This window comes from Bos indicus, chromosome 14 (genome assembly GCF_029378745.1).
Source record: "Bos indicus isolate NIAB-ARS_2022 breed Sahiwal x Tharparkar chromosome 14, NIAB-ARS_B.indTharparkar_mat_pri_1.0, whole genome shotgun sequence".
In the NCBI taxonomy this organism is placed as follows: Eukaryota; Metazoa; Chordata; class Mammalia; order Artiodactyla; family Bovidae; genus Bos; species Bos indicus.
In genome coordinates, this window is record NC_091773.1 from 61,051,178 (window position 1) to 61,070,308 (window position 19,131).

General features: G+C 35.3%; 1 protein-coding gene across 29 annotated transcripts in view; it reads right to left on the reverse strand.

Moving 5' to 3' along the window:
* Window positions 1-19,131, reverse strand: part of RIMS2 (regulating synaptic membrane exocytosis 2) — a 609,863-nt gene that overhangs the window by 391,188 nt on the left and 199,544 nt on the right. For 3 of the 29 annotated variants that reach the window (XM_070802810.1, XM_070802824.1, XM_070802808.1), the window contains exon 1: window positions 3,696-4,251. The exons of 17 other annotated variants lie outside the window; for them this stretch is intronic. In XM_070802810.1, coding sequence (XP_070658911.1) covers window positions 3,696-3,817 — 122 coding nt within the window. In that variant the 5' untranslated portion in view covers window positions 3,818-4,251. Of the gene's footprint in view, window positions 1-3,695; window positions 4,254-19,131 lie in introns of those variants that run through there. 9 more of the 29 variants (XM_070802811.1, XM_070802825.1, XM_070802812.1 and 6 more) reach the window with 6 other exon arrangements.

The window sequence follows — 19,131 nt, forward strand, 5'->3', positions numbered from 1 at the left end:
TACTTGTGATTGAAAATGTCAACAAATCCGAATCTTCTTTGATCTACTAGGTTTTTTAAATTTTACTTTTAAATATTAAAGCCTGTGCATAGCTCATTATATACAGATGGAAAGGAGAGAGAGAGTGTGTGTCTTTAATATCCATTCTGAATAAATTACAGCCCTATTATGCCCCTGTGTGGCCAGCCGGCACAGCAAACTCACTGACATACATTAAGTGACAGAGAAATAATTACAAGGTTTGGAGGAAAAGAACAAGAAATATTACTAAAAATCAGAAAAAGCAAAACTTAGAAAATATTAAGTACATTTTCTCCACAAATTGTATTACAAAAGATAATCATCATTATCATGTTATTTAAATACTGCTTAAAGCAAATGATTACTCAAGGCACTGAACACTGTTAAAAATATACCTTCTAGCATCCCAACATTTTTGTTTGCTTCCAAAGATAAGATCACAAATTTAGATTCCATAATGAACTTAGTACTTCAGAATTTTGTTGCTGGTAACAAAAGGAATTATCTTTGTATCCTGATCAAGTCATTTAATTTGGGGGAAAATGAGTTTAGGGTAAGAAATTTTGATAAGAATATAAATGAAAGTGTCATTTCATCAAAACCTATCAAGTCGATTTACATCAGATGCAGACACAGATTTTTATTTTTCTTGTTGGAACTTTGGTTTTGTTATTTTAATTATAAAAGAAGATGGTACTCTGCCACCTCTTTTACGTACAAAAATGGTACTTAAGAAGCACAAGATAGGAGAGTCACATAAGAAGTTTCAGTTTAAAATGTAAGAGCTATATTATATCGTTTCCAATAAAAAGTCCATCTAAAATATTTTGATTATTTTCAAACAAAAGAAATTTCAAATATTCATTAGATAATACAGTATTTTATCAATCTATACATATCTCTGGTTTAGTGACTTATGATACATCAAATATTATTCTGTATTGAAAATCTTCACTTCTTTGACAAGCTGAACCTAAAAATGCTTTTGGAGTAATTATTATGGAAGATTTTAATTTTTTAACTTTTTATTGCTTATATGTCATAGAAGTAATCTGCCCTAGCACCTGAAAATCTGATGAAAGTTAAGCTGCAGATTTAGGGACAAGATTAGTTACCTAGAAAAAGCCTCAAGAAAACTATTTGAAAGAGTCCTCTTTCAATAATAGATTGTCTACAATTGACGTGTTGTACTATTCTAGTAATTTCTCCTGGAAAGTAATTCAGAATAAAATATAATGTGATTGTTCATACCTATCATGTTATGTTTCTGTCACTTTAAAGATCATACTTAATGTCACAATACAATAACTGAATATTCCATTTCAATTAATACCTTTAAACAATAATTATTCATGTAATAACAACCAACACTATTCTTTCCAGAGTGATACTTATAGAATTGATGCTTCAACTTTAAGATCATTATTATGTCCAGTCCACAAAGCTGAAAGGCCTATTATTTAGATACATTTTTAAAGTTGTTGTAAGAGTACGTCTGATGACATACTCAGATCATCTTTGTTCTATAAATTTTTCTTCAAGGATGATTTTTTATTCTACATCTTACTTTCTGATTTAATGTTTAAGCAAAGTAAGAATTTTAAGACTACTGTATCTGATTCAAACACAAAGAAACCAAAACATTAAAATATGTGGAGATACTAATTACAAGCTCATATAAACTCATTTTCATCTATCATATTTCTTAAATAATAACTATTTGCATAACTGGTTTTGCTTACTAAAAGTAAATCAAGTAGTTTATGAAGATCAATAGATTGACAGGTAAAAAATGTCATGTTTTCTTAAGACTAACAAGTTAAAGATATATAAGGACAGGGGCTTTATTCCTCCTAAGACAGAATAAATTCTTCATTTACTAACTGGTAGTTTCAGATACTTTTAGATGAAATATTTTTAAAGTTAAATAAGGCTGATCTCACAGAAGCATTAGAAACTTCACAATTTGATGTTTAACTGCAGCAACCTAAAACTCCAGGTTTTTAATAATTTCATGGCCATTATGAACATGCCCATTACAATAGAAACTTGAAGCCAAGCAAAAGAATCTTAGTAAGGATACACAAAATTCCCTCAAGAAATAGATTTTTTTCAAATTTTAAAACTACTAACGTTTATTTTAAAACAAATTCCATACCATGCTGTTAAGAGCACAACTTCTAAAGTGAAGTGTACTCAGTCCTAACATTAATAAACACATAAGTTTTTGGCATTACAAAAAAAGAAACCAAAATCAAACAAGGAAAAGATGTATAAAGGATAAGCACCCATCCTAAAAGTCTGATAGCTTCAGATCATGGAAATTTTAAGAAAGCCATGCTGCCTCTTTTACATAAATGTAAAATGCAATACAGATTATTTTTATCATTACAGAAACTCAAGCAATGTATTTCTAAACTAAAAAAAAAAGTATCTTAAAATATAGACAGCCTCTTTTAGAATATCACAGAATTTCATAACTCATATATTTTTAATTAGTCCAAAAACTAAATGTAAAAAAAAAAATCAAATTAGTTAATTTAACAGAACAGTAGGAGGAAAGAAGTGAAATTTTATAAAAAACGGATGTTATTCCATATTTCATGAAAAGGTCATAGATAAATTTATCATCAGTAAACATTTTAATTTTCAATAAATTCTAAAAGCTTCCTTTCACCTGCTAAGTTAATACAAATACTGGGTAATAGGTATTTTTTTAATCCTAAAATAGCCTGCCTCACACTGTTCAGAGATCCTAGAGAGACCAGCAAAAATCATTCAATATTCTATGCACTCTTAGTTCCCCCTCAATTTCCAGAAGGTTTCAGTACATTATCATGTTCACAGTATTTCTTTCTCAGTCTTTCTCTACACATATTTAGTTAAAATGGGGTCTTTCTTAAACAAGGTATATAACATCAGAAATACTCAAAAGGCAAACAACATTTTTATATGAGGGAAAAACTGCGTGATAAAACTGCATTTCAAAAGCATTCTTTAATAAGCTAACTGTTACAGTGAAAGCCAGAGAAACCATCTAAAACATATGTCCGTGGTTTAACAACCTTCACCATACACACATATACACACACCGAAAAAGAGCAAGTTGAAAAAGCAATAGGAATTTATAACAAAGCATCCTTCCAAACTAGCCGATCTCATACAAAGCATTATTAGCAGTTCCATAACATAGCTTGTTTTAAAGTGATTATTGATCTACCCTGCATAGAGAAATGTCTTGAACCTAGAAAACGTCTTCTGCATGTTTTACAAAAAGCATGCATGACTGCTAATTCACATTTTCCAACAAATCACATATGATTATATAGCCCCATCCTTACATATGCAATGCAATCACTGCCGTGATCACAAAGGAATAAAACCTATCAGACATTTTAAATTAATCATTTTATTTATTAGAAAATGAAATCATGAAACAGCCTGTATTATATTTCAGAGGTCAAGCTAGTTAAATTTAAGATGTTTTTGTGCTTTGAAGTAAGCTTATTTTCCTTTTAAAAATCAGTTAAGAACTACATAAAATTTTATGTTTAAGATTAAAAAGACGACACCCTTATAATACTAATATTTCAATACAGAACAATTTTACAGTCTTAAGATTCTTACTCTGAAAATATCAATTCTAAAAGAATATATAGTTTAGCTTTACTCACCTTGCATTGTTCAGCGTTTGTCCAAAAAGCTCATTTTGTAAAATATTTGGTGGGGATGAAAAAACCCCATGAAAATGAGATAAAACAGAATTGCAGACCTGGCGCAATGTCTCAAATTGCATTTTCCTTCCTTTTTTTTTTTTTTTCTCCTTCTCTTATTTTTCCTTACCACCTGTCTTTAAAGTCATCTATTTGCAGACACCATCAAATAAAAACATGCCAATCAAGTTCCATATTTCTCCTGAGCTCTGTAAAAACTGTGCTTAAATGAGCAGAGGTTGATAGTTAATTGTACAGTCATTATTCTTCTAATTCAGTCGTAGAAGATTCAGTACCCGTGCGGCTTTCGGCTTTCTCCTGACTGTAGCAAGAATTCTAAACAGCAGTAAGCTTTTTGGGCATTCCCAGCTGAAGTGTGAAGCTGAGCTGCTTTCATGTACTCTACTCATATTTCTCTAAGCCTATTAAAAACACGCAATGAATAGATGCTGTCGTCAGGAGTTTCAGCACATCTGGCTGCCAGCAATAAAATCTCAGAAGTAATAAAAATGGGCCAAGGTATCTTCCCAATGTTACTACTGGGTAAGAGGGGAAGAAATTATACATTCCCCAACCCTTTTCTCTTTCCCTGAAAAATGAATAACCCCAGCAACTGAGTATATAGGTCTCATTAGTGTATAGGCTACCGCATAGGGCCAAAACATTCAAAAAATAAGCAGCTGATCCTTCTTTTGATATCACGAAATAAAAATATAACAGACAATAGGGGTTTTATTGCCTGCATTTGTAATGCCATACTTCGAAAGAGACATTTGGAAAACATGTACTTAGCTGTCTTAATTTCCTATTTAATTTTAAAATGTCTTCAGCTACTTATTTTTAAAGGCAAGTGAATAATGTTCAGCTGGGCCCTTTTTAAAGGCCATACATAGTATGAAAGTGTTAGTCACTCAGTCATTTCCAATTCTTTGCAACCCCATGGACTGTATAGCCCACCAGGTTCCTCTGTCCATGGGGATTCTCCAGGCAATAAAAACTGGAGTGGGTTACCATTCCCTTCTCCAGGGGATCTTACAATCCAAAGGTTAAACCTGGATCTCTCTCATTGCAGGCAGATTCTTTACCATCTGAGCCACCAGGGAAGCCCATACATAGTATGATCTACATGCTTAATCAAGTAATGCTAGAAAAAAATTGTACCTTATCAATTAAAACTGAAACAGCACACATAAAATATGAACTTGCCCACAAATCAAAAAAATACAGCTAAGGCTAGAGAGACTTTATCAACTATTATTTATTCCAATAATGGCGGTCACAGTATTTTTTAGAAGGATATTTCCTGAAGGCGCCAATGGTCTTAGAGTACCACAGATCACCATCCATTCTAAATGAGTAACTCTGGTTTAACTAAAATCTTAAGTTACTCTACATCCAGGATCATTCATCTTTCTACAAAAGATGCTCTATAAGTAGTGTGTAAACCAAATTTTAAAAATCAACTCACTTATAGGATGATCAATATATTTAATTGATCTTTAACTGCTCCTAAATCAAGACATTTCTTTAAAAAATACATCTTTTTTAGCCCCTTTTCTCTCAACTTTTAGCCTTAACTTCTTCTATCCCCTTCCATACACATACCACTATCAATAAATAAGCACTTACATGCCTACTTAAATACAGCAAAACTTTTTTATAAACTAGTGAATTATTTTTGATGCGAATAAACACGTCACAAAATAACAACATAAAAGAAACAATACTAAAATTTTAAAAGATAAAAAGTAAACATGTAACAATACAAATTTTTAAACAACTAATTTACTTTTTTAATAAATTAAAATCTTCAATAATGGGTTTGTCCTCAACTAAGAGAGGTCTGGTATAAGGACTTCTCTGGTGGCTCACACGGTAAAGTGTCTGCCTACAATGCGGAAGACCTGGGTTCAGTCCCTGGGTCGGGAAGATCTCCTGGAGAAGGAAATGGCAACCCACTCCAGTATTCTTGCCTGGAAAATCTCATGGATGAAGGAGCCTGGTAGGCTACTGTCCATGGGGTCACAAGGAGTTGGACACAACTGAGCGACTTCACTTTCTTTAAGTGTGCTCCTATTTTGCTTATTATTTTTTTAGATTTTAATAGGTATACACTAATATGTTTATGAAATACATACACACATAATAATCATAAACTATTTTTGGCTTATTAAGTATTAATACTTCTAAATTTTTTAATATTTAGAAAACATTATGAACAAGTGATCGTTGCTACTATTTGACGGATGAAAAGAAACTAAGGTATTAAGGGATTAAAGATCACACAGCTTGTAAAAGAGTATTTGAATGAAGGTCTTTACTTTGGGCTCCATTTCATATGCTTCTTGCCTATTATTCTATCTTCCATACATGTGCACACATGGGTACCCACACATACACACACATACACACTTGTATTTGTAAATAAAAAATAAGTGAAAGTGTTAGTCATTCAGTCAACTATGACTCTTTGCGACCCCAAAGACTGTAGCCCACCAGGCTCCTCTGTCCATGGGGATTCTCCAGGCAAGAATACTAGAGTGGGTAGCCATGCCTTCCTCCAGGAATCTTCCTGACCCAGGGATCAAACCCAAGTTTCCTGCATTGCAGGCAGATTCTTTACCATCTGAGCCACCAGGGAAGCCCATTTGTAAATAAATCAGCCTCAATACATGAATAAGAAACCTATTTCCCAGTGATGCAATCAAGTATATTTCAAAGTAAACAATGCAAATTTTTAAAATTCACAAATAATTTTAAGTGGGTTTCTTCTATTTAACTCAGACAGAAGCAACCTGATGTGCTTCAAATTGTTAAGCCTTTGACTACAAGTTGATTTTTACATCTATGAAAGGTCAATTTCTATAAGTGGAAATATACATTTTTAAGTTCTTAATTTCTGAAACTTATAGTATCTGTGATATATCCATCCATACACACACACATATATATATGTGTGTATATATATATATATATATACACACACACATATATATACCCAACGCCTTGTGGGTAGACTCAATTTTTATAAACAGGAGACTTCCCTGGTGGTACAGTGGATGAGAATCCACCTACCAATTTAGGGTACACAGGTTCATTCCCTCTTCCGGGAATATTCCACATGCCATGGAACAACTAAGCCCAGGCACCACAGCTACCGAGCCCGTCTGCTGCAAATACTGAAGCCCAGGGGCCTAGAGCCAAAGAAGCCCCAGCAATGAGAAGCTTGCTCACCACAACTATAGAAAGCCCATGTGCAAAAATGAAGACCTAGCGTAAGCAAAAGTAAATTAAATATTTTTCTAAATTCTTATAAATAATCCAAAGCCATTTTAAAGCAAGTCTATTAAATAAGGTGACTAAACTGCAAAATAATCTGTCGTCAAAAAAATTTTTCTTTTGTATTTCAAAATTAAATCTTAAGGCAAGCTCACAGAAAGTTTCAAAAATGGTCTAAGCAATAGAAAGACTACTGGAATGAGCCTCAAAATGGCTTCTTCGAAGTAAATAATATAGCAGCTGCCTTCCTCGGAGCCTTATTTTCCAGCTGTCACCATATTCCGCACAGTACTGGTCGGCTTCCTCACAGTTTCTTCAGCATTCCAGAAGAGATTTCTCCCACTTCCCTACCTCACTATCACCTTTCACCTTCTCACACTCATCCTGAGGGGCTCAAATGTCACTTTCTCAAGAAGACTTTCTTTAACCTAGATTAGGTCCCCCCTTATCCACTATCACGGTACCGTATACTTTGTCTTCACAGCATTTGATAAAAGCATAACTATATATTTACTTGAAAAAAGTCTGTCTTTCACTCTCAGTTCCATGAGATTAAGATGCATGTTTGTTTTATCTGTCTACCACAATGCCTAGTAGAGAGTAGATGTTTAATAAATAAGAAGCCTAAGTTTTACAAAATTTTATAAATTTTATGTTTTAGTCACATCACAAATTAGTACAGGAAGCTGCTCAGGGCTTAATTTGGTTGTCAGTTTCTGTGTTTGTTTTTTTGTTGTGGCCTGCCCTATCATGTTACAAGGTTCATAAATACAAGAACAACCAATATTCGCAACCAAAAACCTTGTGCATTGGATGGACCTTGTAATTTGTTATAAATATCCTAAATATTATAAAGAGTGTTTATAGCTAATATTTGTTTTAAATTTTCTATATACTGAAGGCTCACAAGTAATATAAAATATCAGAGGCTTCCATAAGGACAGAAGAACATAACACTTGAAGTCAAATGGCCTGGATTTAACTACTGACTTCAACCCTACCTAGCCATAAAACCTCAGGATGTTGTTCACTTTATATATCTGAGCTATGTTTCTTCAAATGTAAAATAAACTACATCACTTACTTAGGGTATTATTATATCAAAACAAATGTATTTTATAAACTGTAAAGTATGTTGTATGTGGGAGTATCCTCACTGTGAACTAAGGAATCAAATTATTGGAACCAAGATTCTAACAATGACGTTCCTACTGCTGCTGCTTAGTCATTTCAGTCGTGTCTGACTCTGTACGACTCTATGGACTGTAGCCCGCCAGGTTCTTCTGTCCACGCAATTCTCCAGGTGAAGAGTACTGGAGTGGATTGCCATGCCCACCTTCAGGGGATCATCCCAGCTCAGGGATCAAACCAGCTCAGGGTCTCCTGCACTGCAGGCAGATTCTTTACCACTGAGCCACCAGGGAAGCCCAACAATAGCATTAGGTATCTTTTATTCATCATATTTATTTATGAAACAAATATTTATAGGATTTCTTTGTGCAAAGTTCTGTATCTCTGTTCATTAGATGTTGAAGGGATAAAATGCTTATGCTTACCCTTTTCTGCAAAAATGAGATAAATTCACAATGTCCTTCAAGTAAGGTCAGTTCCATACTTACATCTAGTCCTGCAGAGGCATTAACAGTCACAAATGGTGTAGCTGGTAGCAATTGTTTTCTCTGTGGCCATTCTATTAAAAAATTTAGCTCCTCAATGGAAATAACAGTGTTAGCTAGAGTTCCCACAGAAGATGTTAAGAAACTTTAAGCAGCACAGGCAATTTCATTAAAGATGACAGGAAAAAAGTCAATCAACACTAAAAAGTTAAACCTTTTTAAAGCAATCTCAAATTTTCAAATAAAAATGATAACATAATTTATTTTGCCCATTAAATTGGCAAAGTATTGGCTAGAAAGTCATAGAATGGCCATGTAAATAAACTGCATTTATTGTCAGGACTGTATACTGATAGAACCTTTTGAGAAATATTAAGTAGTATTTGGCAAAAACTTTTAAAATGCTCAAACTCAGAGAGCACTAGGAGAATAAACAATGAAATGTTGATATTGACTATTCTGGGTGAAAATATCACAAATTGTTTTCCATTATTCTGTAGCTTTTGGTACGCTATCCACAAGAAAGACTAAAATGTAAACTATGTAACGTGGAGAATTCTACAATTACAGTGAAATCTTTAACCATAATATACTATGATGCTGTGTTCCTGCCTGGAGAATCCCAGGGGCGGCAGAGCCTGGTAGGCTGCCGTCTATGGGGTTGTACAGAGTTGGACTCAACTGAAGCGACTTAGCAGCAGCAGCAGCAGCAGCCCATAAACTTTTGCTTAGCAGTGCTCAAGTAAATCAAACACTAGATTATTAGTTTTCACATGACTGGCTATCATATTCACATGATTGGCTATATCCATCTCTGGGTCAGGAAGATCCCCTGGAGAAAGAAATGGCAACCCACTCCATTAGTCTGCCTGGGAAATCCTATGGATAGAGGAGCCTGGGAGGCTACAGTCCATGAGTTCCCAGAGTCAGACACAACTTAGTGATTAAACAATAACAAATTAGCAGTGGTATCTGTTTTCTTCTTTATCAATAAGTTATTAAAATTCTGTAATCAGTAAAACTGCTTAATTAGTACTAAGAAAATCCAAATGAATGAGAAAACAAAATTTAGCACTAACTTATTTACATATCTTCAAAAATATTTGACGTATAAGTCTTAACATTATTAATATTTAAGAATCTTGGTTTACAAATTTCTAGTGTCAATAAGTGAGACATCTTAAGAAGTTTAATGCAAACTCAAAAATTAGGTGAATGAGTAAAAATTAGGGAATTATACTCTTCTTAACAGTGCATGTGTCTAAGGCACAAACACTTATGGCATATTTAAATTTTATGTTCTAAAGATGTCTAGTTCCAAACATGTCTGGATTTATTTCTAATGTTTAAGAGTACCAAAGTATTTCTATTAAAATGCTACACACATGAAAACATCTAAATATTACTAATCAATTAGTGAAATTGTTATATAGTATGTATAATCCATAAGAAAAATCCCTGAAACATTAAAAGAATCTTTCATTTTCTTAAAATATAGATCTGTAGTTCTATCTATATAATTATAACAACTGCACTATCTCTTCTATTGTAATATTCTTGGTCCACTGACTTTCTGAAGCATCTGATAAAAATCTAAGGCTTATAAGAAAGATGGTCCAGAGAACAAGGTGTCTTTACATGCTTTGCAAATAAAAGTCCTGCATTGTAAATATGTCCCTGAGGCAAGACCATGAAACCATTTACCTAAGGGATAACAAATAAGCAAATAAATAGGAAGAAGATGAAATTTCTAACAAAAAAAAAGCAAAGAAAAGACGTTCAATAAATGTAAACCGGCCTCTGCTTCAACTTAGGGTGGGCCATATAGTACATCCAGGAAAGAAACCGAGGAAGAGTAGCCCGGATCTAAGTAAGTACAAAAGTCTAAAGCTTTCACACAAAAATCAGAAAGGAGTTTAGTTCAAAATACCTACCGCAGTTTTCATAATCAGCTTTTTAAAATGTGTTGATAGTGTTGTTTTCAGTTGTTTTCTGACATACGAAAAAAAAAATTCTGTAACACTTCCCGGAGCTTAAACTCTGTATCCAATCTCCCTAGTTTTGATCACTGCAGCAGAACAGACTCAACAGTTTCTACCATCTAATTCAGTAAAGGAAAGGAAAAACAGTGAAAGCATCCACAAATGTATGAAGTCCCACCATCATTCTTATCTCCCTGATCCCTCTGTCTAGACCAAATCTATAAGGGCTAACACCACTGTGCTGTAACCAAGTTGCAGAGTTAGAAGAAGGACTTCAGGGCTGCTTCAACAGTTCAAAGCAGCGCTTACCAGAGCAGTCTCCACACTTACAAGCTGGCAACAACAGGAATACGTTTCCTATCAGATCCAAGAATTAGGCTACAGGGTAACCAATTCTAGATTTAAACTCCAGGATGAAAACATCCAGAGTGATTGTCTGCTCTGACACCCAAAAGGTCTATCTGTTAGAGGAAAGAGAACCAAGATCTCAGAAAATACAATCTGGTAAGTCCCTCCAGTATTAGGACTGCTCATTCTGAGTAAATATTCCCTTGATAACCATCAAGAGAATAACTGGAAGCAACACTACAACTTCAGGGAGCAAGATCCATATGAATAAGGTCCAACTCCACTTCTAATAGCTCCAGTGTCTGGGAACCTCAGTACAGAAATGATGATAGCCTTGGGACTCCAAGCACTCAGCCTAATCTTGCAAACTGCCTCCATAAGGCACTCTACTACCTAGTAAGTTCCAAGTGTCCATAGATTCTTCATGAAAGAAATGCTGACTGCATATTGTCATCATATGAAAATGAAAAATGACAATCATTGGCACAACTATAAATGTGTTTTAGCAAAATAAGGGCGACAATGAAATACTGTGCAATAATACTGGCCTCCAAGAGTTCCCATCCACAATTCTTTTCTTTCTTTTTTTATTCTTTTCCATCATGATGGAAGATAACATATTGATATTGAATGTACACACTTCATTTCTTTCATACAGTTTCCTTCTACTCATTATTTCATGAAATAAAGGAGGAGTTGGAGATACCATAAATACACCAAAAAATTATCTCACCACATGTGGATGCAAGAACATCAACTAGAAAGCTAATAAAGTAGCCAAAGCAAGATAATAGTTGGCTTGAATTAAATATAGCAGTAAAATGGAGACACAGGAAGACAAAAAGGAGATGTTAAATCAACAAGACACAATGACAATTTGCCACAGGAGTGGGAGGGGGTGTATGAAGGTCAAGAGAGGCATCAAAAATGACTCTCAGATGTCTTTCTTAAGTAATCAAGCAGAGAGTCTTAACATTTCCTAAGGCAGAGAATGCTAAAGGAGAAGCAGATTGAGGGAAAGGAAAGGGGAAAATGATGAGTTGCTGAATTTAAGGAGCATGTAAGATAGCTAGAAAGACAAATAAGTAAGCAATTGGATATGTCACTCCAGAGTTCAGAAAAGAGTTCTCAGCCAAAGATATAAATTCAGGAAGCATCAGCATGTTAGTAATGATTTCAACCAAGCAAGCAGATGAGATCACCCAGAGAAAGTTCAAAATGGTTTAAAAAAAAAGCATAAGACAGTGCACCAGGAAACTAAGTTCCACACTGTCATCAGATACAGAAGAGGCATAAAGGGTAAAGATGAAGAGAAGCCACAGAGGTGGGGGGAAATCAGGAAAGCGTGGTGGCCTCTAAGTCAAGAAAAGACAACATTGTAAGAAGAATGATATGACTGACTCTGTATTATATGTTCTGTCACCTGGAATTGGAAGAGTCACCCCTTGTAATGCTGTGCTTCATTACAAGGGGTGACATTGTAAAAACAGACATTACAAAACAGCTCTTTTACCTGAAATCACTTGCTCTATAGCACCCAGACCTAGCTATGAAAATGGACTGTGAGCAGACATCCCTAAGCTTCCTTCGTAAGTCCTCTTTCCTCCCTTGGAAGCAGGTAAGCAAACGAAATGTTCAATCTTTGTTCAGCCAAAGCAGGAGACTCTGTGCAAATAAATGCAAATCTACATGTATTTTGATCCAATTCTACCAACTAAAAAATCTAGTTAGATATGCATGGTCCTTAGAAATGGACAGAAATCAATACTAATCAGAGAAACTAGAGCTACTTATGAGTGAATCTGTTTAAGCACCAAATTTGAACGTAGAAAAGAAACTAAAATATAACAAAGAGCTATTCTAGCAATTTTCCACCTAGCTTCCTTTTTTCTTACTAACTCCTTCCTAAAATATCTAGCTTACTTATTATTAACTCTATTTTAGAACCCTCTTGCTCTAGTAATTTTTGTTGTTTTTGTTCAGCAGCTAAGTTGTATCGACCCTTTGCAACCCCATGCAACATGCCAGTCTCCTCTGTCCTCCACTATATCCCGGAGTTTGCTCAAATTCATGTCCATTGAGTTGGTGAGTAGGTAATGCTATCTAACCATCTCATCCTCTTACACTCCCTTCTCCTTTTGCCTTCAATCTTTCCCAGCATCCGGGTCTATTCCAATGAGTCGGCTCTTGGCATCAGGTAGCCAAAGTATTGGAGCTTCAGCTGAATATCCAATGAATATTCAAAGTTGATTTCTTTTAGGATTGACTGGTTTGATCTCCTTGTAGTGCAAGACACTCAAGAGTCTTCTCTAGCACCACAATTTGAAGGCATCAGTTCTTAGGTGCTCAACCTTCTTTATGGTCCAACTCTCACATTCATACATGACTACTTGAAAAATCATAGCTTTCACTATACAGACTTTTGTCAGCAAAGTGATGTCTCTACTTTTTAATATGCTCTTGAAGTTTGTCATAGCTTTCCTTCCAAGGAGCAAGTGTCTTTCAATTTCATGGCTGCAGTCACAGTCTGCAGTGATTTTGGAGCCCAAGGGGGGAGAAAAAAAATCTTTTACTGCTTCCACTTTTTCCCCTTCTATTTGCCCTGAAATGATGGAACTGGATGCTGTGTTTTTTTAATGTTGAGTTTCAAACCAGTTTTTTCACTCTCTTTGAATAATATTTGTAATGACAATAAATGATATTTACTTTATGTGTGAAGTAAGTCACCAGGGGTTGGATTAATATATTACTCCCTATCTTGAAAGGACCTCCCTTGATGTCATATTCTGTTCTAGCCACTGCCCCATTTTTATGCTCCTCTTCTCAGCAAAATGTTTTGAAAAAGTTGTCAACAGTTGCTGTCTACCTCCTCATTTCACATTCTCTTCTCAATCTATAACAACAGAGTTTCCATCACTAATACGCCACTGAGATGGCTCTCATTGGTGACTTCCATGTTGCCGTATTCCAAAACAATTCTGTTCTTTTCTTAACACAGCTTCACTCTAGCATTTGACATTGATGCTATGCCATCCGTAGTTCTTAAACTATCTTCACTCTTTGCTCCTGAGACATACTCTCCTTATTTTCCTCTTCTTGGTGGCATTTTTTTTTTTCTCAGCCTATTTTGCTGACTCTTACTACGCTCCTTCAATCTCTAAATATTGGAACTGTCCAAGGCTCTATTGTGAAATACGTTGTAGGTTGCTTCTGTTCTTTAATCTAATTGCTCTTCCTAAGTGACTTAGATCCCATGACTTTAAATATCTTATACACGTTATACCTTGCAAGGCCTTACCTTTACTGAGAACTTTAAACTCATGTGTCCTAAAACTCCAAACTCCAAATTCATGTGTCCATCAACTTGACATCAACAAATGGAAGTCAGAAAGTCATCTCAAACATAACATGGCCAAACAGAATTCCTCAGGTTTTCCCTTCTTGGAACAACACTACTAGGAGTTTTCCTTCATCTTTTCCTTTCACATTCCACCACATATATTCAGTCTATCAGTAGTAGATTGTGTCAACTTCATCTTCAAAATGGAACACAAGTCCAGCAACATCCATCTTGTTGCTATAATTCTAGCTCAAGTCACCAACATCTCTCTCCTAGACTACCTCGATAGCCTAATTTCTCTCTGTATTAATACTTGTCTCCTACAAACCATTCTTACATAACAAAATGACCCTATGAAAATATAAATAATATCACACCACTCCCGTATTTAAAGCCTGCAATGGTATCCTATTACATTTACAACAAGATCTAAACTTCCTCACTTGACAGAAAGGGAGATGCTCTTTTTTTTGTCCTAGTGTTGGTAAGAGTTAGAGTGGGCAATCACCTCTTACTCCTTACACAGTACCACCATGTCACTGTTATTCAGAAACTCCTATGGATGCTCTCGTTTAAAATGTAAGCTACTTTTACAATTTATAAGTGTTCCCAGAATGCAAAAAAGAAAAGGTAATATGAAAATACAAGTAAAAGACCACTTTAGGCCTTAGACATAAACATAACCACCAAACCTCATAATTGTTTTTGAGAGAACTAAACGCTAAGGTGCACTTAAGTCATATATATAAATATATATATCAAAATATATTTAGGCAGAGGGGGAAACACCACAATGAAAAAAAATCAAATTTTCCTAAGTCTCCCTATTCACATGACTCTAATTCTTATTAAGCAAAGTCAACCAGAAGAAATGGGAGTCTTAGCACTTTCCAGACAAAAATAATAAATCAATCTCAAAACTTTCAACCATGTCAAATAATTTATACAAATGAATTTCAGATCTATACCACTAAAGTGAAAAAGTTATTTTACATCACAACAATCTTGAGTTCATATATTCTGCAGCCTTGCAGTCTTGGTTGTATGAAAAAATATTACACTTTTCCAGATGGATGTAACTAAAATTTGTCAATCCTGCTCTATAGACACAAACCAACTCTCACACAGAGAAAAGGAAGACTAAAATAGTTTTAAAGATTAGATAAATAGAAAACTCAATAAGAATTTGAAAATATTACTGAGAAAAAACAAGTTAAGAACTAACATCTAAGAAACAGACAAACAAACAAACAAAAATGCTCGGGTGGAAACATAATAAAAGAAAGAAGTGGATGAGGGCCGCATCACTAGAGAGGGGAGGTCACCCTTAAGTTTAATTTTCCAGTTCAAGCACTGTGTAATTAGGCAAGCACAGTGAGAACTGTTCCACCAATAACCTTCAAACCAACCTTGAAAGACCTTTCCAGACAAAGAGCTCCAAATCATACCACAAGACTTCCAACTGTGTCACATAATATATACAAGCATCTCTTGGGTATATATCACAGAAACAGAAATAGCTGGTTATAGGTAATAACAATTTTGATTCTCTACATTATCTATTTTTGTTGCATCATTAGTTTAAAAAAAAACTAGAATAGCCACAGATTACTAAAGAAGAAATCCACACGATTCTATATTAATGCTCCTAACAGCAAACTGTATTTCAAATCTTAGGACAACAGCAATTTATCATGTGTTGAGCTATCTTGAGATGCATGAGACTAATTCATTCTTTGGATAAAAGAGATTGCACAAAATTAAAACAAAAACACTTAAGAGAAATACACACTAGTGCCTTTATTAAATACAGCATGCCTACAAAAATGAATATGCATAAAGATTAAAATTTCTATAAATTTCTTACAAATTAAAAAATACATTTTGAAAACTGTTCCTGAGTTTTAAACCAAATTTCTCAATGGCTGCAGCAACTCTGCAAATAAAGGCTATGGTCAAAAGATGCCAGAATTATTTCAAGAAAAACCTCTATCCCAACTCACTGTATATTAAACTTAGCCCCCCACCATTCCTCTTAGAAAGTAAACTCAGCAAAGATCTTTTGCATTTGCTTATCATGACAATCAGAGCATAGACAAACTCAAGGACAAAAACAGAAATCAAACAAAAAATAGGCAAGGTAACTGAGAGTTTGAGTTATCTTCTACAATCCTGTCAATACACAAACACTCTGTTGGTGATAAGGTGGGAGACTACCTTTAGTCTAGCAGTTATAGTCTAGCAATTTTCAAAATTGCAGTGCTCTAGTGACCCCAGGGGGTGTACCCAAGACTTCTTCAGAGAATCTGCAGAGCCAAACTATATTCATAACAATACCAAAATATTATTTGCCTTTTGGACTTTCATTCTCTCATGGGTGTACAGTGGGGTTTTCCAGAGGCTACATTATATGTGATATCTAAAGATAATGAATACACAAGGAGACAAAAGTCTCCAGCTGTCTTCCACTAAATCAGACACTAAAGGGGTATGAAAAAATGCAAAACAACACCAATTTTCTCACTAAATTTTTCTTTTCTTTTTGCAATACTTGAAACACTAGCTTTTATTTATACTTTCATTTAAAATATTGAAATAGTTATTGCATATTGCTGCAAAACACATCATCACAATCTTGGTGGTGGCTTATTAACAAAACACGTATTTATTATCTCACACTTTGTTTTAGGCCAGGAATTCCAGCATGATTTAAGTGAAAGTGAAAGTCGCTCAGTCGTATCCGACTCTTTGCAACCCCATGGACTATACAGTCCATGGAATTCTCTAGGCTAGAATACTGGAGTGGGTAGCCTTTCCCTTCTCCAAGGGATCTTCCCACCCCAGGGATTGAACCCAGGTCTCCCAAATTGCAGGCAGATTCTTTACTAACTGAGCCACCAGGGAAGCCCAGCCCATGATTTAAAGGGTGTACTCAAAGTGATGGCCAGGCCACGTTTCTTTCTGAAGCTCAGGGTCCCTTTCCAGGTTCATATGATTGTTGGCAGAGTTAAGTTCTTTGTGGCTCTAAGAATGAGGCCCCATTTTCCTGCTGGCTATCAGATAGGAGGACTTCCCTGGTGGCTTATCGGTAAAGAATTTGCCTGCAGTGCAGGAGGTGTGGGTTCAATCCCTGGATTGGGAAGACCCCCTGGAGAAGGAAATGGCTACGCTCTCCAGAATTCTTGCCAGGAAAATCCCATGGACAGAGAAGCCTGGCAGGCTACAGTCCATAGGGTCACAAATAGTCAGACACAACTGAGCGACTGAACACACACATGCATTAGACAGAGGATGCTCTCAGCTCCTAGAGACTCCCCCACAGATCCCTGCCATGTGATCCTCTCACAGCCCTTTCACAACACGGTACCTTACTTTTTAAAGCAAGCAGAAGAATCTCTGACTTCAGTCTAAGACAGAGTCTCACACAATGTAATGTAACACAGAAGTGACTATCTCATCATTCTTGTCATACTCTACCAGATAGAAACAAGTCACAAGTTCCATACATACCCAAAGGAAGGGTAAAACTCACGACAGCTCAACTTAGAATTCTATCTACTCGATATGGTCAGTCAACATGCAGTGGGCTTATTGTTATTTTTAAATTATTTAATAAAGGTATATTCTCGGAGAAGGCAACAGCACCCCACTCCAGTACTCGCCTGGAAAATCCCATGACAGAGGAGGCTGGTGGGCTGCAGTCCATGGGATCGCTAGGAGTCGGACATGACTGAGCGACTTCACTTTTCACTTTCACGCAATGGAGAAGGAAATGGCAACCCACTCCAGTGTTCTTGCCTGGAGAATCCCAGGGATGGCTGCCATCTATGGGGTCGCACGGAGTCGGACACAACTGAAGCGACTTAGCAGCAGCAGCAGCAAAGGTATATTCGAATTTTTTGCTTTTATTTCCAATATGACAAATATCAATAAATATAATCCATATAAACAAGCTCTCTGAGGTCCTCAACCATGTTTAAGATTATAACGAGATCTCAATATCAAAATGTTTGAGAACCATTGCTTTAATCTAAGTTGCCTCTTGTATTTGCTGCCTCTTATATTCAACACACAGATAAGAAAACTTACTCTCTGCAAGCAGTGTTTTAATTTTAAAACAAACAGGCAGTACCTATGATCCCAATATAAAATGAAATATTTGAGTAAATTTTTGAGTAAATAATTGAGTAAATGATTCAAGATATTTAGCTTCCCATATCATTTAGCTTGAAAATTTGAACAATAATCATTTATTTTTACAAATGTTTAAATATTCCCCATCCAATCTCATACTTTGACATTTCAGGGAACTGTAGGAGCAACCTTCATGAGTAGATAAAAATAGGGGGTCCTATGTATAACTGGAACCGGGACCATTTGTCTATAGTAAAATGCAGGATGGTAAACAATATGAGCACATATATTTCAATGTAAATGAGTATAAAAAAATTCAAAGGCCCCACCATGAGGCTGACTACTATTATTTATGTTATTAAGGACTGATGAATTTAGATGCCCGTATCCTTGAACAAATAAATATATCAAATAGGAAGATGTATCTTTATCTTCATTTAAAGCTTGGACTCCAAATCCCTATTTTTTAACTCTAGTGAGATGCTAGACTTTATATGAGCCTTAAAAAGACTGCTCTTGCTCCTGAAGCTTCAGTACTAGATAAGACAAACCTAGTGACCGGCTCCTTATTCTCACCCTTTTCTTCTCCTTTGATCTAGCAAAGGGTACTTCCCAATTGTTTCATCTCAGGCCTGTCTTATCACATCAGCTATAAGAGATGAAAATACTGAAAAAAAATTAAAGTGGGTGCTTATTAA